Here is a 25,117-nt window from a genome sequence, read left to right as displayed (position 1 = left end):
CCCAGCCCGGCTCCCAGCATGCCCGGCCACGCGCGCCCATTGGCCGCTTGGGCTCCCCATGCAAATGAGCCTCCAACCCCGGGGCCCGGGTGCACAGGGGGCTGCGGGAGCGCGCGGGCACGCACCGCCCAGTGAGACCGCCCACACCCCACCCGAGCCCGCCCGCCGCACTAGCGCCGGGCTTTGGCGCCTGCGGGATATGCGAGATATCACCTTTTCTCCAAATGCACGTCCCAGTCCTCCACCATGAACGACAACGCGCCCCTCCTCAAAGGCCTAAGTAAACGGCTCCTTCTGGGAAAACTGCCGGGATTGCCCTCCTGCTCCTCTGTGGCCGCTGCAGCCTCCGAGGCACCAGTCTCAAGTCTGCTTTCCCCGCCCACCAGTCCGGGGCATTCTGTGCACATCCATCTGGCCGACTGATTCCAACCTTCATCTAGAGGGGCATGCTCCAGCTGGCAGAATAATAATACGACCACAGCACCGACTCTGGTCAGGCCCACCGTGTAAGAGCTCCAGGAAATGAAGACACAGCAGGGAAGCTGGGGGCTGCAGCCATCTCTGTAATCCAGGAAGCAGAGGACTGGGGCTCATCATGATCTATTAGATGCAGGCAGGAGGCTCTGGGGCACCCAGGGACAAGAGGCTTGCCATCTCCCATCATCTCCGCTGAATTGAATCCAGCCTCCCTGAAGTTTCCTGCCACGATCTCCATGTGGCTGTAGGAGCTCTGCCCTGACCCGGCTCCTTCAGTTAGCCCTGTCCAGGCCTCACACCAGTGCCCCAACAACTCCTCTGTTTCAGCCACAAAGGGGTGGGAAAGATGTTGCCAGGAACCAAAGTGAAGGAAGCAGCACCATGGGGAAACTGAATGGAGGGCGCCTTGGTTCTCCTGAGTTCCCCCTCCCTAGGCTGCAGGTTGGTGACTATCACCCCATGTAGCAGAAACAGCTCAGCAAGAATCCTTGAGCGAGGTCCAAAGTTGCATAGGGGTCTGCAGGGAGATCTAGGATGGAACCAACTCCAGAACTGGACAGTTCCATGCCTTTTCTCTGGGATCGTCGGACAGGTGACATCTTGGGCCACTTCCTGAGTGTATGGACACCACCAGGCAGCTTGCAATGCCAGGGAAGCAGCGGGGCACACCCTGCAGAGAACCCTCAGGCATGGCCTATAAAATACATACAAGCCCAAGGTGGCCCCACAGCTGCCCCTACACCTGACACCCAAGCTTGGGCAACTCAGCCCCTTACCGGTGTTCCACCTTGGGCAGGCCCTCTCCCATCTGTAAAATTAAGCTGGATCTGGCTGGTCACAGGTCCCCTGCAGAGCTTGTTAAAAAACAGATTCCTAGGTCCCCTTCCCCCAGAAAAACTGGGTGTGAGGGGACCTGGACATCTGCAATACCCCAAAGCTTCTCAGGGAACCATTGGACAGAAATCAGAGGATAGGGTGTGGGTAAGGAGTAAGGTCCCACTGGACACAGTGGGACCCAGACCTCAAAAATGAACAGAACAACTAGCTGCCACCCTCTGCCCTCCTCAAGATGGGACCCTCCCCCACCCCTGTCACCTTCAAAACAGCCCACTTCCCCATAGAAGAGGAGCCAGCTCTCAGAGGAACACAACCCAGAGCATCCCCTCCTGCTTGTTCCCAAGGCTGTGCCCCAAAGTCAGAAAGGAAACTGGGCCTGGCCCTCCTAAACTCTGATCCTGTCCACAGCCTGGCTGTTACCCCAGGTTCCCAGGAAGCAGATCAGAACCAGCGGGGCCATGCATGAGCATCTGTCCATGCTGGGGGCTGGAGGAGTCCTTAGGTTTTCCGCAGTTCTCCACTCTAGTGGGGAGAGGGGTCGGGACCAGGCTTCACAGCCAGACAGCAGGAGATCTATGCAGGGATGGGCAGGGACACAAAAGGCCTGGCCCTTCAAGGGCTGGCCTTAGTCCTAACTGTACTTGGGAGAGAGGAGGCGGCCGCCTGGGACCTAGGGAGACCCTCCTGCTCTGGGACTGGATTAAAGCAGTGCTGGGGGCGGGGCAGCTCAAGTGGGCAGGCAGTAGGGGGAGGAGAACCCAGCTCAGGCACAGGCATTTCAAAAATTTGCTCCTTTTCCACTTAAACTCCCCACCCCCCCAAGACGTGCCTCCCAGAATGGCATTTCCGCTTTGGAATCAAGGCCCCAGGATCTGTGCCCCACTGTGCTGGAAAGAAGGTATTGGAGGGGGAAAGGAATGCCTCCTCCCAGGCCAGCCAGTGGGTGGGTGGGGAGGGGCACCCACTGGGCAAGCTCTGGCTGGGGTATATGGGGGTGGTGGGCCCTCCCAGGCCAACTGCCAAGTGACACAGTCCCCAGGACAATGTCCATGCTACCCCTTGGACAATGTCTCCATGACCACATGCTCATTCATGCCCACCGTGATCCTGTGAAACAGGCTTCAAGATTAGCCCTATTTTTCAGATGAAGAGGCTGAGACCCAGTTTATCACCCCTTGCCCCATCCCACTGACTTTGGCCACAGAAGGAACAGAGCTGATGGTCACAGAAAGGACGATGGGGCTGCTAGACTGCAGTCCACCCTGACTCCCCTGCAGCACCTTCAGGACAGGGCTGAGAGGGAATCAAGGGTCAGGGACGCTCAGGAAACCCAAGGACCCTACCACACTCAGAGACTCCAAAGAACAGGCATTCGAGGCCCAAGCAACCCCCCCCCCAAACATTACAGAGTTGAACACTAAGGTACAGCCGCACATAGCGCAAGGGACTGTGAGGCAGGAAGGAGAGGCCTGGAGAAGGCGTTGCTGGACGGAGTCTCCCAGACCAATGTTGGTCATCCCAGGAGTGGCCAGGCACCTCCTGGCCAGGCTGAGGATGAACTCACAGGCTGAGAGGGGATGTCACCAACCCCTCCCCTCAGGGCCTGGAGGGAGTAGCTGTCTGTACAGGGACGATGGTGGGCCCTGCACATGGGGACACTGGTCCTCATCTGCCCACTGAAGTGTCCACTGAGGTGAGGGCTGCTACTGATCCCAGGCCCTAAGTTAGGAGAAGCCTGGGACCCGGCTCCTGCTCTCTGGGCTTTTTGGGTCTTATTCTTTAGGTCAGACCCACTGTACAAAGAACTATTCTTGCTTTAGCCCCAACAATGTCTGTGGCAGCATTTATAACAGCAAACAAAGAGGGGGCATTACCTAAATGCCCAACTATAGGGGATTGGTCAGGCAACCAGAGACTCTCAATAGAATACTGTGCAGCTATTAAGATGGCCACTTTCAAAGACCAAAAGCACACAAGAAAATGCTGGTGACCACTGAAAGGAGTGGGCTAAAATGGCTTGCACAGTGTGACTCAGGCAGCCCCCTTCCCCTTCTAAAGCCCTGGTTTACCCAGAAGCACAGAGGGTGGCTGGATGGTTCAGCTGATGGCCGGCTCTGGGAGCAGCAGCAGGAAAGGATTTCCTGAGGCCGGAGGTGAGTGCTGCCAGCCCCAGGGACAGGAAGAAATGATGTATCTGGAGGGCTATGGGTGTTGTTGCCTTGCCCATGAGCTTGCCACTCACACTGGCAAGCTCAAAGGCAGCCTGCAAGCTGGCGCCAGCCCTGCCTGGGCAAAGGTGGAGGGACTCCTGTGGATGGCCTGGAGAAGAAGTGAGCCTGGCTGCATCAAGAATCACTGTCACATAGGCACACCCCACATATCTGGTGTCAGTGAGTCCTCACTGCTGTCCTGGGGCCAGGACAGAACTACCACCACCCAGAGGCTCAGAAAGGGGCAGTGCCTTGCCCAGGTCACACCTCCAGGAAGTGACAGCTACAACGGTAACCTGGCTACCCAGGCGTGTTCCCGCTGAAAAGCACCCCAGTTGATCCCAGACAGAGCAGAGCCTGCACTCTTTGGGCGGGTGTTGGAGTGATAGAGTTTTCCCATCCCCCTCTGCTCTCTGAGGGTGGAGTAACCATCCAGGCAATCCATCTGTCATTACGGTGGTGACTATGACTATAGGGAGGTGGGCTTTGGCCCCTAGCCTGAGATTCCCTTTAGCATCGCCCCAGGCAAGCCTCCAGAGACCTGGATGCAGGGACAGGACCAGGACCAAACGTGCAGGGGCAGTGCCAAGTAATGGGGGAGGGAGGCAGACAGGCCTGGATCCCACCAATCCCTGTGTCCCCACCTTCCCGCAGCTCCCTCCTCTCCCCCTCTGGCTCTTCCAAGGGCAGTAACTGGAAGGAGCAGCACACTCTCCTAATTCTTTTAACTGCTTTTCTAATTTGAAAATTAAAGAGCAGCAGAGGCACCTGTGGGTAGGTGCCTGCTTCAGAGAGGGTCTCTGCTGACAAGGCTGAAGAAGCGTGCGCAGGGCTGGGCCCTGGAACACATCCCAGGGGCTCTTCACCTCAGCCCAGGGTCCTGACCTCCATGGCCTGAGTACCCCCTTCTCTTCTACACTTCTCTCTTCTACCTCCCTGTGTGCCTATGAGAACCACCACACTCCTGGCAGGTAGGCGAGGACTTGGACCTACAACGAGTGTGTGTGTGTGTGTGTGTGTGTGTGTGTGTGTGTGTGTGTGTGTGTGTGTGTGTGTGTGTGTGTGTGTGTGTGTGTGTGTGTGTGTGTGTGTGTGTGTGTGTGTGTGTGTGTGTGTGTGTGTGTCAGGCACTGGGACACCACACCCTGTGTCCTCACCCCACAGCAGCCCCTCAACACTGCCTGAGGGAGGAAACGGGAGTGGGGGAAGGAAGGGCATGGGGACAAGACCCTGTCCTCAGAGAGAAAGCGGCCCAGCTCTGGCTGACAGCCTGGGCAGGCAGGGACAAGGGTGTGGTCAAGAAGCAGCCCCAGCCCACCATCTGCTCCCGCCTCTCCCCATGGCAACCAGCCCCAGCATATGAGGACAACTTCACGTGCCAACTGCTGCCCCCCAGCCTGCTTCCACAGGAGCACAGGTGCTCACATTCAGAGACCTCCAGAGGGGCAGCACAGTGTTGCCCAAGCACTCAGCTGGGGTCAGGGAACCAGTGGGGTCACAGGAGGGGACACTGCAGGCTCTGGGGACAGTGGGGTGGGGGGCAGTACAGGAAGGAGTGGATATACAGAAAGCACAGCTACAGCCACCACCAAGAAAGGGCTGCTTTTTCTCCCTCCTTGGATTGCACTGTGGGCATCCCATCTAAGCCTGCTCCAACCTACAGAGGAAGTCTCCATGTACCCCAGGAGACCCAGGCCCAAGTCCTTGCCCAGGTTTAGCCTACAAGGACAGGAGGAGGGACCATTAATGATTCCACCTGGCATAGGACCCTCAGTGGTCACTGCATCTTTCAGAGCCTTGGTTAGTCATCTGTTCAATGTAACCACTGCCAGGAGCCCTGCCCATCACCAGGCCAGGAGGATGCAGGCACCGGCAGGCTGCAGAGCACAGGGCACCCCATTTCAGCAGCACACTCACACCCCGCCCCACCAGGGCCAGCACCTCTGCACAAGTGCACTTCAGTGTGCTCTCCCAGCCCCTGTTCAAGTGCCCCGAGCTTCCCCAGCCCCTGAACAGCAAGAGAAACAAAACCTGAACCTCGACTGAGACTCTGCGGCAAAAATCTTTCTGTGAAGCCCTGTTGCCTCCAAATCCACAGCCAACGCTGGGGCTGGGAGGCGGACAGGGTCTCCCCTTGGAGTGGGGAGTGGCTGGTGATGGGGTCCTGTCACTACACATGTTACAGCACCCACTCCCCGCTAGGGTACTGCTGCCGGGAAGACATGTCCATGTCCTCAGGGAACTTATGCTCCAGGGTGTGCAGCAGGGGGTGGGGGGACTGACAAACAGACAAACATGTGAACATCTGTGGTGATAAGAGCTCTGAGGGAGAATGAAGCACACAGCAGAGTGGTGGCAGGGGCTACTTTATACAAGGTGCGTGGGAGCTCCTCTCTGAGGAGGTGGCATTTGAGCTGATGTGTGAATCTTTTCCTAAGGCTCTTTACGCAGAAAAAATAACAGTAAAGATTTTTAGAAATCACACAGACATGCCAACTCCCTTGGTGTGAAGAGTGGAGCAAGGAGGTGTTAGGGATGCAGGGAGTGGCATTCAAGCAACTCCTCCCCCGCCTCAGCTTCTTCAGTGGTGGGGTGTTCTTGGGGCTGGGGGCTCCCAGAGTTGAAGTGAGAGCAGCCAGGAGTTCCTGCTTGGTGGGGTGTCCTGGTGGGCAGCCAGGGACAAAGAAGGGAGCCCAGGAATCTGTCCAGACCAGGGAGGGTAGAGAGATAGGGTCAGCTCCCAAGAAAGGCTCCATCCTCTCCTACCTCTCCTAGAAGCCTCTCCCCACCAGCTCCTCTGGATGGGACAAGGGCCTGGGAGAAACATAGCTGACCCAAAACTTAAGATGCTTCACCTCATGAGCAACCTGGGAAGAGGGAATTCTGACCCTGGATATCTGGGGAGGGCTGTGAACAAGTAGGCGGGTGGTCACATCACTCTGATTAATCACGTAAGTCTGGGGAACCCAGGATTTGGGGGCCCAGACAGCTCTCTGGGCACGCATCAAGGCCCACCAGATTGGACATCAAGTTGTATAAAATACTGAAATAGGGTATTACACCACCACCAACGCCAGTGTTCCAGCATTAAAAATACACAGCACACAAAGACTAGAGACACATATTCATCAGCAAGAGAATGGGTAAGTACATAAATTCATAGTCAAAAGTGAAACACTACCCAGCACAGCAATGAAAAAAGAACTATTGATACTCACCACGTAGATGAAAATTTCAAAACCATTATGCTGAATGAAAGAAGCCAGGCCCCAAAGAGTATATACTATTTACTTACTTACATTAAGTTTAAAAACAGGCAAAACTAAGCCATGATGAGAGAAATCAGAATGTTGGCCACCTTTCGTGGAGTGGGGCACACTTGACTATAAAGGGGGCACTTGCAAAATTCCTAAGGTGATGGAGAGGTTCATTATCTTGATATGATTGATGGTTACGTGGGGTCTACATTAGTCAAAACTCATCCAACTGTATACCTAACATCTGTCCATTTCACTGCATATCAAATCTACCTCAATAGAAGAGTCAACTAGTAAATATAAAACAAAGCACAGAGGGGGGAGGTATTTAACAGCTCAGTGGTAAAGTGCAAGCTTAGCATGAACGAAGTCCTGGGTTCAATCCCCAGTACCCCCATTAAAAAAAAAAAAAACCCAACAACAACAACAAAGGAAAAAATATATAGCATTAGGAATATCAAAAATAGGTATTGGAATCCTAAACCCACTGTGTTGTTACTCTTTTTGACCTGGCTGTCAGGGAGCTTGAAGGTAAATTTGTATGCCTACCTTCCCCATACATTACATCTTTTGATCATCCCAGACTCTTTGTGTCTCTCACTATAATCTGCTTCAAATCCTTATTGAAATTTGGCAGGACTTAAATAATAAAGTACTGAAAAGCCCTTTAGCCTCTAATTCCCCTTAGAAAAGGAATTAACTTTAGAGCTGCAACTTGTGACCACCTCTCCTGCCAGAGCGGGCATCCATCGCCACCTCCACCGAGGTCCCCAACCTGTCCCCAGCTCTTTTTCTTGCAGAGATGGAGACAATGGCCCAGCAAACTAAGAGTAAGCCAGAGAAACAATAGGGTTTGACTAGGATGTAAACAAAGCAAGCAGCTGTGATGAAACCAAGTCAGAGGCTGGGGAGGTGAAGATGAGCACAGAGAGGGACAGACAGGAGGGTAGGTGCAGCCAACCACAGGGAGCACAGCCTCATGCCAGGCCATGGGACGTGGGGGTCAGGAGGTGCCACCCTCACAACCTTGTGGCCCACCTGCCTCACCCACAGGCTTGAGCCCCCTTCCATAAGGTGCCAGGACTCACCTCAGTGGTGCTCTCCTTCCCTCCCAGGGCCCTGCCCATCCCTTGCTGACCAGGCTGCTGCTGACCACATCTGAAGTCAGGCTTGCACCCAATGCCCCAATAGCTTCCACTGCCTGTGACTGTGCACCCACTCCTGGGGGCACTCAGGGCAGGGCATCCAGCTGACCTCATTGGAGGCCACTCTGTCTGTGGGGTGAGGACAAGTACTTGTCCATTCAAGGCTCAAGGGGCAGGGGTCCTGCAGGCAGGCAGAGAAGGGGCTAGGGTCATCCCATCACTAAGGCCCTGGCAGGAACTGACCATAAAAAAAGGGTGACTGGAGGCAGACTGGGCAGGTCATGGAGAATTGTGGGGGCAGGGGTCTGATCACCTCTCCCCAAGCTAAGGGTGCAGGAGCCAGGAGTGGGTCTTGGCCACTGCACCAGTCAACAGTGGCAGGATAAAGATAATAACTTCAACAACAATAGTTACTATGACTTATTAGCCTCTTACTAAGAGCTTCCCGTAAACCTCACCAAGTTCTCATAAGACCCCAAGAGCTCAGTGCTGTTAACATCTGCATAATACAGATGAGGACACAGGCTCACAGAGGTTCAGTAACTTACTCAAGGAATAGACAAGCAGCACCTTTCAGTCTGGAGCCCTTGCTCTCGACCCACCAAACATTTTCCCCACCCAGAAGCAGCCTCTTTGGGAACCCACTCAGCCCCTAACAAGGCTTCCAGGACAGCGGCTGAGACACAGGCTCTCTGCACAGGGACACCTTGTCTGGGGGTGCTTCTTAGTGCTCCCAGGGCCACTTCCTCAGCAGGTAACCAGGGTAGGCTGGGACAGTGCAGTGGAGAGAGAGGAGCCAAGTGGGCCTGGGTCCTGCCCTGAGGAGCCTGACAGCAACCAGATAAACCCAACAATAATCACAGAGGGGGGGTTCTGGAGGACTCCTGGCACCATGCCCTCTGCCTGAGCGCTGGAGAGGGAGCAGGAGTGATGGGGTGGACAAGGCAGCGGTTGGACATCACTTCCTGTAGAGGGGGGGCCAGGCAGAGCCAAGGTCAGTGGGAGGGGCATTCCGGGTGCTTTGGAGACTGAACTGAGGACTTTGGACTTGGATACCGCCTCTCCCCACTGTCCTCTTTTGAGCCGGTTCTACTAGGCCCCAGGTGTCCCTGGCTTGACTGGCCAGGCCAGTGGTGAGCCCAGGGCAGAGCCTCCCAGCTCCCTGACCAGCTCTCCTGTCACAGCCTGTCTGGCACAGAGCCAGGCACAAAGGGTGACCCAGGACCACTGGCAGAGGTTCAAGCAGGGGCCACTCCTGGTCCACTGATCACCATCAGCCACTGCTGGGGCTGCAAAGCCCTGGGCAAGCTGTCTGACAGCCCAGAATCCCAGCTGCCTCATCTCCCAGGATACCGAAGGGGTTACACAAACTCATGCTCGGAAAGCCACAAGCAGAGGGTCGGTCTCTCAGTAGCCTTGGCCTCTGTGGATGGCTCAACAGGCCACAGCCCCCACAATTACAGAGGCCATGCTCACTTTCTGGCTTTAGATCCTGCCAGACTTGGTTCCCACCCTGGCTCCGTCTCTCAGTGGCCGTGTGGCCCTGGCAAGACTATAAGTCCTTCCTGAGCTCGCGAAGCCCTGAGCCCAGTGCCTGGTACATAGGACAAACTCAACACACATCAGCACCTCACTCCTTAAAAGGACCCATTCCTCATAATGGAGCAGAGGAGGAGTGGGAATGGCTGTGCCCATTTCACAGGTAGGAAACAAGAGGCAGGGACAGCAGGGAACTTCTCTACAGGCTGGAGGCTGCCTTCTCGCCTGACACTGCCAGGGGACAATGTCACTCCTCAACACGGAACATGCCAATGCCCACCAGGGTCTGAGGTGGGTGGTAGAGCTGTTCTCCCTTCGTTTCAAATGCTTCCTGCCTGCCCAGAGGGAAGAGACAGGTCCAGGTGCCAGATGGCCATGCCCAAGAGGAAGGCAGATGTCAGAAAACAGCCAGGAAGTGCATCTGCAGGTACTGCGTGAACACTACTGACAGCTCAGGGCAGAGGGAGGAGCACTGAGTGGGGAGTCAAGAGAACCCTTCCTTCTCTGGGCTCCAGAACCCAGGTGGGTCAAATGACAGAATGCGACCAGCTGATCCCTGGAGGGTCCCCCAGCTCTAACACTCAGGAGTTCACTCCTGGCCCAACCTGGCCAGTCTCAGCCTCTTCTTCCCCTCTCCACCCTATTGCCTCCCATCCCATTCTGAAGCATCCTGTAATTTCTGTGGGCCAAAGTGCCTGCGTCAGCTCCATCCAGGAAAAGACTGTCCAAATGAACGGGTGTGCTTAAAACCCAAAAGTGTCCGTAAGCACCACATGGGCAGTCACCATTCTGGGTTCCCAGAGCACGGCTTGAGTGGGAGGCTGGCCTGGAAGCCTCTGAGGGCCTCACCACTCGCCAGCACATGAAAGCAATTTACTGAACATTTCACGGCTGCTCCAAAAATGAACTTCTCCTCCTGGTGCCACCAGCTCCCTCATCACCCAAGGTCCCAGGAGAAAGCCAGGGTGATCTGACAGTGAGACCCCCAACTGCCGCCTGCAGAATCCCGGAGGGTTGTGACTGCAGGCGAGAGGGTAGAAAGCGACTTAGAGTTGGCAATGGTGTGGCTAGACCAAGCAGACCTCGTCTGCAGGTCTCCACAGCAGCCCCTGTCTGTCCAAGTCACGTGCAGACCCTCCACCTCCTACCATCTCTTCTTAGTACAGACAGGGCCACTGAGGCCCAGAGCCCAGGAAGGCTGCCCAAAGTGCTGTAAGGCAGGAGGTCTGGGTACTATTCCAGGCTCGGTATCCAGACCTCTGCTGTGACTGAGGACAGCTACACTAAACCAAGTGCAGACTACCCAAACTGAGGCTGTCCAGGCTCTGATGTGGCCTGAGTCATATTCCCTGTTCACTACTGTCCTGGAGACCCAGGCCCTCAAGGAAGCTCAGATGGTCTCCCTCTTCCTTCCGGCCAGTGCCCACAGCATCAGGGCAGATCCCTTGATGCCCTGAGGCAGAAAAGATGCAGCGCTTTGCAGGAAAGCAGAGTAGGAGAAGGGCTTGGCAGGCATTTTCTGTCTGTCTTTCTTTCTTTCTCTCTTTCTCCCTTTCTTTCTCCCTTTCTTTCTTTCTTTCTTTCTCCCTTTCTTTCTTTCTTTCTTTCTTTCTTTCTTTCTTTCTTTCTTTCTTTCTTTCTTTCGATGAGGCGATTATGCTCTGAACGAGAGCAGATGGGGGTTGGAGGGTTCACATCAGCACGGTCTGGAAGCCCTAATTTTTTCATCTGTAACTCTGCATTACCGCTTCTGGAGGTGGGCAGGAGCTGGGATCTTTAATTCCATAATAACAATGCTTTGCACTTACACAGCATCTACCCTCCAGTAATCTCCACACACTCTATGGTGGTTAATTAAAAGGCCACTTGCCCTGCCAGGAATCCCAAACTATCTGCTTCACCGTAAGGATGGGGTCTGCCAGGTGAGGAGCAGTCCCAGAAACAGGCCAGATGGACAGGCCCTTCAGGCCACTGCCTCTTCCTGTCAGAGGGAAAGCCCGTAACTCAGCAGAGAAACAATGGCTGGAGGCCACAGCTTTCCAGCAGAAGGCGCCCCCTCCACGAAGGAAGCAGGGTGTCAGCCCCCACCTCAGTCTGTGCATCTGTAAAGCAGGCGGGGGGCCTGCACCTGAGGCCTGGTGACCAGGGATGGCCAGGATCACTTGCCACCCTCAGGAGGCAGCGCTCAGTGTGGAGCCTTGAGGGGTGCCCAAGTGTGCCTGCCGGGCAAGGAGGAGGGGGTGTCAGGTGATAAGAGAAGCCCCCATGGCTAGGAGGGAAGAAAAGACAGGGCCCTGTACCCTGGGTGGGGAAGGGCTGGGTGAAGGTTCAGCGGCAGAGGCAAACTTCCCGGGAAAGTGAGTGCATCCGCCGGTTCTGGGAGGTAGGCGCAGATCCCCCACCGGACCAAGTCGTTCTGGGGGAGGGGTGTCTGGGTCTCGAGAGAGGTACAGACCTGGCTCCAGGCCTGGCTATCCTGGTGAGGTCCCTGGACCACAACAGGGCAGATGTCTCAGGTGGTTCCCAGGGGGAGAACACAGACCCCCACCTCCTCACCCGGCCCAGCCAACCTGGAGAGGGGGTTCCCGGGGAGCGACACAGATCTCTCCCCACGGGGTCTGGCCGTCCTGGGGGACAGCACGGACCCCAGCCCGACCGGGCTCTCCAAGGGGAGGATGGACAGAAGGGCGGAGGCAGAGAGGCCGGCTTCGGGGAGACGCCCCCAGGCTGCCCCATCCCCCGACCCGAGAAGGCCCAGGAAGGGCGACCCCCAGCCCGGAGCCCTGGCGGCATTAGGCCTGCAGCGGGCAGCGCGAGGTCGCAGGCCCGGCCCGGGGCAGTGGAGCCGGAGTCCTGGCCGGCTAGTCGGTACTCACCGGCACGGACATTTTGGCCGCCGCTCCCGGGGAGCAGGAGGGCAGCGGCGCCGGTAGGCTGGGAGCTCCGGTCCGCCGCGCCGCTCAGAGCCCCCAGGCGCGGGGTTCCAGCGCTCTCGGGGCTCCCCGCGGGGTCCTGCGCGCTCCCGGCGGCCGGACAGTCCAGCAGCGCCAGCCCGCGTTGCGCATGCGCCGCCCCACGCCGCCCCTCCCCCTCCCGTCTCCTCCGCCGGGGGCGGTGTTAAAGGCGAGGACCCCGGACCGCGGCATTTTTCTGTCGGCCCAAAGCGGCGACGAGGCTTGGTCGCCACACCTTACCCATCCTTCAGGAGCCACCTCGAGTCGCATCATCTCCTGTGCGCCCTCTGGGTCTGGAAGCCAAGGCCCCCATCCCCACCCCCACGTTACCCAGACCAGGGTGCTGGGCGCCTACCCTGTGGTTTGGCTGGGCTCCCAGTCCCTGTGTCTGAGGGCAATTGCGAGTCAGCTGAGCAGGGCTCCTCAAAACCCTTCCCACTCCCCCAGCTGAAAGCCCGGAGACCCCTGGTACCCGCCGCCACGCGGCTCTGCCCAAGGCTCCTCTGTCTGCTCTGCGTTCCCCGACTGCTCCTCCTCGGAGATGGGGAGCTCCCGACTCCCCGGGAACAGCCTGGCTCATTGTCAGGGAACCCTGACAGAGCTGGACTGGCTTTTAGGAAGCATCCTGTCTCCCGGTAATCCCCACTCAAGGGCTATCCACAGCCAGGCTGTCCCTGCACCAGGGAGCAGCCTTCAGACACTGAAACACAGGCATTCCAGGGCCTGAGCCTTCCTTTTCTCCGGTTAAATCCCCAATTTCTTCAGCTGTTCCACATCTGACATGGTATCCAAGCACTGGACATATACCTGTGCATCCTAATTGCCCAACCCCTGCCAGGTAGGGCTTGCTGTTCCCATGCTACTTTTAACAGACTGAGGCTCTAGGATCCCTCAGCTAGCAGAAAGCAGTACCAGGGGTCTGACCACTCTGTTCTGCAGCCCAACACATACAGACTGTCTCCCTGGGGGCCCTTCCTGGGCTAAGCTGCAGGAAAGAAATGACTAAATGACTGTACTGCCCAGGGAGGATGAGTGAGCACCCAGACCAGGGTTCCAGGGGCCATGGCAGTGTCCAGGGAGAAAAGACAGAGCTTGTTCCATGAGGCTGGTCGGCAGCAGTTGCAGCTCATGGGGGAAACTGGGGGACAGACAGAGAGCGCCAGCCCCCTAGGAAATCTGTAGGGGCAGGTGCCCAGGGAGACAGGCTCTTTGGTCTGCTAGGTGTGAGGTGCCAGGAGGTGCAAGGTGATTGAGCAGAGGGAAGAAGCAGTGACGGGTGGCAGGTGGGCTTCCTCAGAGCCCCAGATCTGGCCCCCAGCTCCCACATCTCAAAATCCCCCATTAGCAGGTCATCCATTGGGGTTTAGAAGGCTTTCCAGCCTTCTTCCCGAAGGGGTGGGGCTGCCTTGGACTTTCTCCCAGAGGTTCCTGGGGAGAGTCCTAACCGTGCCCATCAACAATGAGAGAGTAATAGAAATGCAAGAAAGGAGGAAATTGAGGGCTGTCACCAGACCCCGGTCCCAGTTCTAGGACTGATGAGTCGGGATCCTTCCCTGCTCCAGCTGAGAAGGGTTGCCCCCCTTGACCTCTTGAGTGGGGCTCCCAGTTGTGCACCTTAGTTCCCCTAGCCCAGTGCTCGGTAAGGCATTGTTGGAGGGGGCAGGCAGGGCCACAGCAAGCAGAGGGGGTTCTGGGCTGACAGCTGCCACCCCCTCAAAGGGCCCTCTGTGTGTGTCTGGCAGGCAGCCCTGCCCGTGCCCACCCGCCCGCATCCAGCTGGCACGGGGGCTCCTGAACTGGGAGCAGCAGCTCAGCCTGGTGCCTGGGCTCCCGGCCATACACGCCTACTGTCTCAGAGGCCCCCCTCTGCAACCCTGGCCCCTTCCCTCACTGAGTCTTCCTCATGGAGACCAGGCTCCACCCCTTCTTTCTCTCCTCCTTTGGCTGGATTCTTATCACCCAGTGTTCCTGCCTCCTCTGGCATTGGCCCCATCTCTTGGAGCCCTGGCCAGAGATGGGTGAGCAATGGGGAAAGACCCCTCCTACACCCCTGAGTACAGGAAAATGGGAACCCAGGGAGGGGTGCAGCTGGGGTCACGACCTCCAAACCATCTAGTCCTTGCCTGCAACTGACCCCCTACACTGACTCACTGACTCACCCCTTAGCGCAGGAAGAGGGATCCCTCAGCCAGACCCTCACTCACTCTGAGGCAGGGACCCAGGGCCTTGGGTGTGGGGTGTGTGGCAGCCAGAGGAGCCCCACCAGGGCACTGAGCTTTGTCCCCAGCATGACCAGGTGTCTGTGAGAAAAACAGAAGATGCTCTTCCCTCACCACTGCCAAGCATCCCCCTCTACTCAGCAGGCAAATGGTCCCAGGATGACTCTCTCCTACAGAGAACAGGCTCTGAGGGACTCATGACTAACAGTTCGCACCACAAGCAACAGCTGGGCTGCCTGAGCAGGTGCTGGCCCCCTGGGAGGGTCCTCAAGGGCTGACCAGGACCCCAGGGAGACTGAGGTTATTTTTGTTCCTAGCACTGAGGGGGAAGGGGATCTGGACATGGTCACAGAGTAAATCTGGGCAGAGACAAGCTTTGGACACCAAAACCCGGCCTCTGTCTCTTGGGCTTTGCTGAGTCTAGAGGGCCAAGGCCTGGGAGGTGGCTCCTTCTCCCCTGGTCCCCCAGGGTAACGGGGGACTCCTCTGGCAGAGGAGCCCGTGGTGCAGGAGAGGGTAGTAAGCCTTTGGAGGCACTGTGTAATAATTCTACATTAGCATGGTGCATGTCACTACTGACGAACCATTACATCCTTATTAACTAATGCCCACGGTCTATTCAGATCTCCTGTTCCACTATTTGCAGCTGAATGATCTTGTTCATATGAGTTAACATGCTGGGGTTCAGTTTCCTTACCTGTGAAATGGAAGGATAATATTCTCTGGATGACTGAGAGGACTTTATTGAATGGCTCAGGTAAAGTTCAGGGCACAGGGCCTGACACAGAATCCTTATGAACAGCAGAGACCATCATTGCTAAAGGCATGAGCCAGGAGTGGTTAAGCGACTCCTTATGGAGGGAAAGAACTGAATTTTTGGGGGGAGGCCTAGAGGAAAACTTCAGGGTTGGGGGTGGCCGATGGTACCTTGTGAGCCCTAGAGTGGATGAGAATGGGAACTACCCACCCAAAGCCTGGTTTTCAACATGAGAGTTGAACTCTGCTACTCTGTAATAATACCACATCGACAGGTGGGGGAGTACACAGAGCCAGATGTCCAGTCTTACTCTAAAGTGTGAATGACTACTTCTCCCCAGGAAGGCAAGGCACACTGGCTCAGGAACAGCAGCTCAGCTTAGTGGAGAGGATGGGGAACTCACTGGGCAGGCTAGACCTTGAGGTTCGGTACTGGCACCACCTCACACTTACCCAATGACCTTCAACAATTCCAGTTTCTAACATCCTTGATGGTAACTTCACAATCTGGTCAAAGAGGGGCCCTAGGGACTGGGGCAGCACACTTTCTTGTCTGCCCCCCTGCACAGAACCTTGGGTGTGCTCTGCCTGGGGTGTCTCTGGTTAGGGGAGACGGTGATGTTCAGGTCATCAGACTGCTGGGTGCAGAGGGAGACCCTCATGCCTTAGACAATGAGGCTTCAGGACCTGGTAGCAGGAGGGAGCTGTATTCGTTTCTTATTGCTGCTATAACAAATTACCCCAAACTTAGTGGCCTAAAATGACATGAATTTAGTATCCTGAATTCTGGAAGTCAGAAGTCCAGAATGGGTTGGCAGGTTTGCATTCCTTCTGGAGGCTCTAGGGAGAATCCCTTTCCTTGCCTTTTCAGCTTCTGGAGGCCACCTGCATTCCCCAGCTAGTGGCCCCATAACACTTCCACCTCTGCTCTGTCATCACACCCCCTTCTCTGACTCTGGTTCTCCTGACTCCATCTTACAAGAATTGTGATTACATTGGGCCCGCTCAGGTAATCCAGGAAAGTCTCTCCATCCAACAGTCCTTAATTTAATCACACCTGCAAAGCACCTTTTTCCTTGTAAGGTAACCTAGTCATAGAATCTGGGGATTCAGATGTGTATGGGGGGATCCAGGGCCCCCCAAAACTGTTCACCCACTGGACACTACAGCTGAACTTCTGCCATGGCTGTGTTTGGCCAGCCTAGAATCCTCTCACTCAGTTCAAGCGACATCTCTCGCTGTTAATGAGAACAGCTCTAAGTGATGTGTGGCTCCAGCATGCAGTCTGGCAAAAACCCCTAACAGACAGGGCCCCTTTGACCTAGAAATTCCAGGAATTTATCCTAAAAAATACACTCACAAGTAGCCAAAGATATACATGCAAGGACATAACTTGCCCCTTTCCCTGTGATTATGAAAAAACATGGGAACAGCTTGCAAGTTCAGTAACAGGCACCAGTGAGACAAATCGCGGAATATTCCCAGGACAGAATCCAATCCTGGGTGCCACCGCAAATGATACGGAATGACATGGAAATGTGTTTACGGTATACTGTTAACTGAGGGAAAATAGGCTTTCAAGTAATAGGTACAGTTGGAACCTATTTTCACACAAAGTCACATATTTGTATTTGCATTGGGAAAAGTGCAGAAGGATAGATACTAAGATATCAGCTGTGGTTATCTTGGGGTGAGGGTAGGATTTTTTTCACCACTGTGAATATTTTTTCACCATTGTGTATATTATGTACAATATTTAGGGAAGCCCTATTCAGTGCTTAGTACTCTACTGGTTAGTAAGTAGGGCCTCTTCTGTCTTTATGAATTGGAATTTCACAGGAGACTGCTTGCTTATTTTTCTTCGTTTCTTGAGTGAACTTTCATTACTTGTACAATTTTTTTTTTACAGTAAACACTTTTTAGAATTGTGGTAAAACATACATAACATGAAATTTACAATTTTAACTCTTTTTAAGCGTACAATTCAGTGGCATGAAGTACATTCACCATGTGTAACCATTACCATTATCCATTTCCAGAACTTTCTCATCATCCCAAACAAACTCTGTCCCCATTAAACATTAACTCCCTCTCCCCGCTGCCCCCAGTCCCTGGAAACCACCACTCTTTCTATCTCTATGAATTTGCCTGTTCTAGTATTGCATATAAATTCAATAATAAAATATTGATTCTTTTGTGTCTGCCTTATTGCACTTAGAAAATGTTTTGAAGTGTAATTTTTAATTTTTTTCAGAACACCTTTTGAGGGGAAAATGCAATTGCCAAGGTCTAAAAAATACAGGCCACCCCGAACAGGCTCCATGCAGCCCATCTCCTCTGAGCAGGGGCCCCCAGCAGCGTACACCTGAGCTGGGCAGAACCACAGGCCCCCACCTCAGCTCCCAGGGATCTGGCCGTGGGCCTCCTGGTCTTCTAGGATGTTTGTAAACACCCAGAGACCAGAGCCCCTTCCAGGAACATGCCTGTGTTCTCAGTGACTGTGACAAGTGGAATTTCACTCTCCACTGGAAACAGTCCCCAGGGCATTGTGTTTCTGAATCCAGGGATGAAGCTGCCCAGCTGAATAGTATACATTCTCTGAATTATTAAACAGTGGCTGTCACATTGGGATCACCAGTGCAAGTCCCCTGAGCAGCAGTTTGGTTCTCAGCATGGCAGGCACGCCAGGCCCCCACCACCATCACAGCTCTGCTGCCTGGAGGCCAAGAGGTGGCCCCAGGGGCGCTGGGAAAGGGCGAGACTGAGTCTCGTGAAAACAGGATGGAACTCCCTGTAGGGAGCGAGGTCTGCACTTGGACAGGAACTGGGCTCCCTGTCACCTCTGACCTCCAGTGGCTGGGTGAGGCAGCCAGAACTGGGCACCAGGCTGGCCCTGTGAACTTCAGCACAGAATTTATACTAAGCTTGTCCTCATCCCATCTGTCAAATAAGGCAGCAAAGCACACGAGCCCACCCCTATCTGATTCTTGTGAATCCCTGGCCCTTTGAGGTGCTGTGGCCCTGGTACAAAAGTCCAGGAAGGACTGGGATATAAGGCCTAGAAGAGCTGACATGGCTCCCAGTTAAGTCAGTTACGCACTGCTGCTGTCAGAATCGTGGACTCTCTACCCTGCATCCACCAGCTTGCCTTTCCTGGCCTCCAGCTTTCTACTCGGACTCCCGGGGCAGGGGCTGGCTGATCATCCCTGGAGGGGAAAGCTGGGCCCAAACCCTCCCCTGCTCAGTAAGGAGCCCCAGTGGAGAGGAAGGGGCTTTGCTAAGGCACCACTGAGTCATGGTTAGGATCCCTGTCTTCTGACTTTAGTTATTCCCCTGCCAGAAAGCCCAGGACAGAGCTCCTGGTAAGAAGTGAGGATGGGGAAAGCTCCCTCTGTGAGCAGAAGCAGACATGCTACTTTATTGGTTTAGGGCGGTTATTGAATAACCCAGGACGCAGTGAGGCTAGGGAACAAGGACGCAGCCACCCTGGGCCAGCAAGCAGCAGAAGGGACACTAAATGTTATGACTCAGGTTGGAAAGGGGCCAGGGCAGCTGCCCAAAAGGCTTTGAACATTGTGGGGTGTTGTTCTTGGGGCCCCTTGAGAAGGATGTGACTTTTGGTCTTAAACAGTTTCCTCGCAGATAATCCCTTCACCCATTTACAAGGAAGGAGTCCTCACCAGCCCTTAGGCCAGTGGTGGCCTTAGCCCAGCTCATCCTGGGAAGTCTCAGGTCTCGCCGTAGCTGACAGCAGGGACCACTTCTCCATCTGCAAGAACAGAACCCAGGCCAGCTCTGGCTCTCATGTGGTTCCATCCTTGCTGGTTCCCTGCTGCCTAAGGATGCACTGAATGGAGAAGATGCCACAAGTCCAGTCTGTCTGTGCTGCTTCGTAACTGTCGAGGCACCCCCATTTTATAAAGAGCCAAAAGTGAGGCCCCGTGAAGCAGCCCAAATTACAAAAGAAAAAGGGGTGCCAGATGCTGGGGGTCTGAACCACAAGTCTGGAATCCTGGGGGCAGGTCTGATTGCCCAAGTCAGGACTGGCGTGGTAGACCTGGAGGACGCACAAAGGGGCAAGTGGCATGAGAAAGGGGACAGGCCAGCCTTGGAAAGGGAGGGGCCTTAGTTTGGGAAGATAAAGAGGGGATGAGATCAGCGGGCACGCGGTTGTGAACAGTATTTCAAGGCTAATGTAGACCCGCTCACCGACCCTCAGAACTACCTGGGAAGTGTGACAGAAGTGAAGCCAAGCCCCATTGTTTAATTAAGTTTTTTTCCGGAGGGGAGGTAATTAAGTTTACTTATTTATTTTTAGAGGGGATACTGGGGATTGAACCCAGGACCTCGTGTATCCTAAGCATGCGTTCTACCACTTGAGCTATACCCTCCCCCTCAAGCCAAGCCCACAGTTAACTGAACAAAGCTCACCTATCTTGAGCAGGGAGAGGATAAATGGATTCAGAAAATGTTTAGAGAGACACACAGTTGAATGTGTCATAAAACTAGGTTTGGCTGAATCAAGGGTCACTGGGGTGTATTCCTGCTGCGTTAGTCAGGGATCTCCAGAGAAGCAGAACCAGTTTGCTATAAACAGGCCGAGAAGTCCCACGGTCTGCTGACGGCAAGCTGGAGACCCAGGGGAGCTGATGGTGTAAGTCCTGGTCCAAGTCAGAAGGCACGAGCGCCAGGAGTGCCGATGGACAGGAGATAGAGATCTGAGCTCGAGGAGAGAGCAAATTCGCCCTTCCTCCACCTTTTCATTCTATTCAGGTTGTCAGGAGACTGGAGGATGCACACCCACGTGGGTGACAGGTGAGGATGATCTTCTTTTTCAGTCTACCCATTCAAATGCTAATCTCTCCTAGAAGAACCCTTACAGACATGTTTTACCAGCTGACTGGGCAACCCAGTCAGGTTGACATATAAACCATCACACTTTGCCTTATCCAAATGCCCCTTCGAGAGACAGAGCCTGGACAGGGACCACAGAAGATGCTAGTACTCAGGGATGATCTAGTCCATTCTGCTCCATGGATGGCCATTCTCCTAGTTCTGGACATGTCTCACCCAAAGCACTGGGCTCTGTGCTCAGAGACAGGCAGTCAGGGCTTCCTTGTTGAATCTTACCTTCTCTGAGGGTTTATGCTGGAAGAGAGGGAGAGCATTCTGGGAGGTAACTGGGCTTTATATTTTAAGACCTTGAAAATGTGCACCCTCCCTGACACAAGTTGACTCGTAGGAGTCATCTGGAAATGATCAGGGATGCAGATGAAGACTAAGGCCTAGGCAGTTCACCACAGCATTCTGTATAGTAACAAAAAGTGGGGAGCCTCAGCAGCCAAAAGTGCAAGATGATGAAATAAATTAGGGTACAACCACAGAATAGCATATTACGCAGCTGTTAAAATTTGTTCTCTCAAAGAATTTTTGAATAAATGGGGAAATGCTCAAAGTACACACCATAGGTTAAAAAAAGAATACAAAACTGCATATACCAGTGCAGTCCAACAGAATTGTGTTGATGGAAATGTTTGAAATTCTCCAATATTGTAGCCACTAAGTCATGTGTGACTACTGATCACTCAAAATCTTTGGCTAGTGTGACTAAGGAACTGAATTTTGAATTCTAATGAATTTAAACCACACGTGGTTACTAGCTTCTGTACTGAGCTGGACAGGTACAGTGTAACTCCAACTGTGTCAAGAAAAAGATGTAAACACCTGGGAAAAAAGACTGAGAGTATCCTGAAATGTACACAGCAGTTTTCTCTGTTAGTAAGACTACGGGAGATTAAAGTTTTAATTTTCCTGCTTTTAAATTTTCCAGCAATGAACTGTTTCCTTCTATAATCAGGAGGAAAAAGAGGTGTATCAGGAGAGGCTCAAGAGACAGGACAAGCCCAGGGCAGGCAAAGCTTGTGGTGGCAGGAAGGCCAGGTGCTGGCCGAGCTGGCTAGGGAGCTGGAGCCATCTGCCTCGTGCAGGGCTTATTTTGTTTCACGGGGGTGTTGTGCCTCTGGTGGCTTGGGTCTTCTCTAAGCTGCCAGGCAACCTCGCTGACACACTCACCTTGGTTTAGCTGGGGCAAGCATGTGTGTGCGTGCACGTGGCTCCTGCCATCTGTTGCCAACTTGGCAGCGGAGGGTTGCCCTCTTCAGCTGTTTGCTGGGACTTGGGTGGATTTTGTTGTTTGAACGTCTCACTTGCTTCTCAGGCCTCACTTTTGATGCTTCTCCAAATGACCAATGACTTTAAGGAGCTTTCAGCTAAGCTCCTCACTGGGCCTCCAATGACTTTGAAGGTAGGAGAAAGTTCCTGCAGGTGGGTCTCAGCAGACGGAAGGAAGGAAACCTGGGTTATTCATTATGGCTTGCTGATGTGTCAGGAATTTAGAAGTTTGAATTATTTGAAGTGGTGAGAATAAAGGAAGATGGAATTTTCCTAAATACATAGCTGGAGGCTTTTACAATTTTTGTAAGTAGGGAGGCCACAAGCAGTGGTTCTCAAACTCCAGAGTGCGTAAGAACTACCTGGTTGCTCGTTTGGAATGCAGACTCCTAGTGCTAAACCCTCAGTGCCATTTAGCAACCCCTACTTTACAGATGCAGAAGTGGGGGCAGGGGAGGTCAAGCCACATGCCTGAAGTCACCTTCACTGGAGAGTCAGGACACCAGGGTTCTAATCCCAGTTCTGCTGACATTGACTAATTCATTTTGCTGCCCTTAAATTTCAAGCTCATTTATTCAGGTTGACAACCATTTATTTGCGACTAACAAGTCAAGGCCTGCTGCATCATCTTTCTAACATATGGCCTGTTTGTGTCCTGTCTCTGTGCATCTGTCAAGGCCATGTGGACAAGGGGAAGGACGACTTGGCAGGCCTCACACCATCAGCTGTGCTGGGAGGAGGGCACATGGCCTGGCCCAGACCCCTCAGCTCCCCCAGCCGCCCAACCTGCTCTTCAGAGCATGGCGAGTTGGGGGAGGCACCTGGTAGTTCATCTACATGAATCACTCATCTCCAGGGGAATGTTCCAGCAGCCGCTCGGGTTGATCATTCTGGAATGCCTCCTAGCCCAGAATGGGATGCAAAGAAAGCTCCTTGACACCAGGCAAGCTCATCACCATGGCAACAGACCGTCCCTTGGATATCTCTCCATAAGGAGGCTGACAGAGGTGATATAAATTTAAGCATGGAGTTGTATTACTTAAAAAAAATTATCTTGAAATATTACAGATAAATAGAAAAGTATAATAAATGTCTGTGTCCTCACCTCCTAATTTAAGATTTAAAACCACATCGTTAAACAATGCACCTTTGTTATCTTTCTTTGATCATACAATCTTCCCTATCCCATGAGAGGTAACCACTAATGCTGAATTTAATGTTTACCCTCCATTTGTTTATATATATATATAATTATATATTATATATATTCTGAATCAATGTACATCTGCTGTTATGCTTTAAAAATTTTATTAAGGTGAGATTCATGTAACAAAATTAACCGCTTTAAAGTGTACAATTCAGTGGCACTTAGCGCATTCACAACGTTGGGTAACCATCACCTCTGTGTTCACATGCTTTTGAACTTGTGTAACTGGAATTACGTATCAGGTCTTTTGCAACTTAATTTTTGCATCGATGCTGCTTAAGAGGTTCATCTGTGTGATGCATGTAGCCCTGGTCCATTCATCTCACTGCTATGTCGTAGTCCACGGCGTGGCTATTTCACAACTGATTCTCTCTCCTGATGGGCACAGGGCGGTCTCCAGGATTTTACTATCACTGATAAGCCTGCCTCCTTGTGCACATGCTGGTGCTTCTCTAGGATGTCAACTCAGCAGTACAGTTGCTGTGTCATGGGCCAAGTACAGATCCAGATTTATCAGACGTCACACAAGTGTTCTTCAAAGTGGTGCTAATTTATACTCACAGAAGCTTGGCTGTCTTTGGGAGCTGGGAGCCAAGTGCACAATTTAATTAGAGTAACTTAACACTTGGATAGTATTTTTCATTTAATAAAATGCTGTGGGGTAGGCAGAGCAGGATTATTAAGCATTCTCAGAAATCTTTTGAGGACAAGGAATCTGAGATGCAGAGGGACTCGACCTCCATGGCAGTGCTAAGATGTGAGGTTAGAGGCAGGACGCCAAACCCGGTGTCCGACCCTGACAGTGCTCTCCTTACGGAACTTTCTCCCCTTTACTTGTCCCACACAGCCACCTCGTCCCATACTTGCATAAACCTCAGTCTACTCCATTGGCTTTCTGAGAGTACAACAATGAAAGCTCACTGGCAGACCCTGGGGAGAAGCCCTGGAAAGGAGGGTCTCTGTGGTCTGGGCCATTCCAGGCTGCAAGGAACCAGGTGGAATCTTCTGGACTTCCACAGCCCACTTTCCTTGTCGTGGTCAACTTGCCTGTGCACAAAGACTGCATCTGATAGTGTTGTTAGGTCTAGGTTGCTTTAGGAGGGCATGGGGAAAAAAGCTGCAGAAAAAAAGAAAGACTTTGCAGGAAAGCCCGAGGCAGGAACCCCGGGCACATCTGTAAACCCAGGGAAGGAGGTACAGGGAAGGCATTTAAGATACCTCGACTCTCCAAGGTGCCATCACTTGGGCACCAGCCCCTCCTCCCCTCACTCCCTGATGCCAGGCAGCATCCTAAAGATAGGTAAAGAGAGGGCAACACTTCCTATCCTATGAACAGAAACTTGGTTCTGGGGCAGGACTTAGTGACACCGCCCCACAGGCCTGTCCGCACAAGGCCTGAGGGCTTCTAGGTGTGGCAGCATATTCCCCCTACCCCTTCACAAGCTGCCCCAGCCGCAGGCAGGACTGGAAGCTGAAGCTGGGGTGCCTGCGCCTTTAGTGTAGTTCTGACACAAGCTTTCAGCACTTGGGTGTGCCAGCTGCCATTCTTTTCAACTGCAAGCAACTCTTCATCTTGGCTCTTCTGTCCCCTGGCAGTAAAGTCTTTTCCAACTCAGAGCTGGGATCCAGAAGGCAATGAGAGGCTGTCTCATCTTGCCTGCACTGCTCTCGGCCTCCTGCCCTCTAGTCATAAGAGGTAGGTGTGATCACTGGCAGTTTGGCAGTCTGACCTCAGGCAAGTTTCCTCTTCTGGTACAGTAACAAACATGTAAGGAAGCACCAGGCACGTGGGACCACGCCATCATTTTTTTTTTTTTTTTGATGGGGATGGTGTGGTGGGTAAACAGTTCAATTTTAAGAATATATTTATTTTAATGGAGGTACTGGGGATTGAACCCAGGACCTTGTGCATACTTGGAGCACGCACTCCACCACTGAGCTCTACCCTCCCCTTCCCCTACTTGTTGATGAAGCTAAGAGCTTCCGAATCCTTCCCCAGGAGTCCACCATCTTGCACCAATTCTTAGCTGTACACTTGTTCTTTTGTAATTTAAAAACAAAAGTCATGGACTATTACCCTACATGCCTGAGCAATTTCAGTTCTGGCTAAAGACTGCTACCAAATGCCAGAAGTCTGCACTCTTGAGAGCCTGTTCCAGGTCCTTTCCACCGGCCACGCTGCCCACACCACCTCTGCTCTGCTGAGGCCAAGAAGCAGCACAGCACCTGGAGAGTCCTGCCACCTGGCCCTGCTGGTCCCTGCAGCACCATCACTCCACTCCGAGCTTCTCCCCGTCCTCCTGCGATACCAGCAATTATGAACCGGGGTGCTGGGCTCTAGTCCA

The 25,117-nt window shown here is 53.4% G+C and overlaps 1 protein-coding gene across 3 annotated transcripts in view; it reads right to left on the bottom strand.

Moving 5' to 3' along the window:
• BCAR1 (BCAR1 scaffold protein, Cas family member) overlaps nucleotides 1-22,250 on the bottom strand; it is a 44,782-nt gene extending 22,532 nt beyond the window's left edge. The window contains exon 1 of one of the 3 annotated variants that reach the window (XM_031458058.2): nucleotides 21,467-22,250. Coding sequence is in view for 2 of the 3 variants with exons in the window: in XM_064488955.1 (XP_064345025.1) it covers nucleotides 12,775-12,999 (225 nt within the window). In the remaining variant the exon portion in view is untranslated. Of the gene's footprint in view, nucleotides 1-12,341; nucleotides 12,476-12,774; nucleotides 13,015-21,466 lie in introns of those variants that run through there. The other 2 variants (XM_064488955.1, XM_031458057.2) reach the window with 2 other exon arrangements.
• Nucleotides 22,251-25,117: the final 2,867 nt, after the last annotated feature.

The sequence above is a fragment of the Camelus dromedarius genome, chromosome 9 (assembly GCF_036321535.1).
Source record: "Camelus dromedarius isolate mCamDro1 chromosome 9, mCamDro1.pat, whole genome shotgun sequence".
Taxonomy (NCBI): domain Eukaryota; kingdom Metazoa; phylum Chordata; class Mammalia; order Artiodactyla; family Camelidae; genus Camelus; species Camelus dromedarius.
The sequence above is the reverse complement of the archived record's forward strand: the minus strand, read 5'-3'. Positions and strand labels throughout refer to the sequence as shown.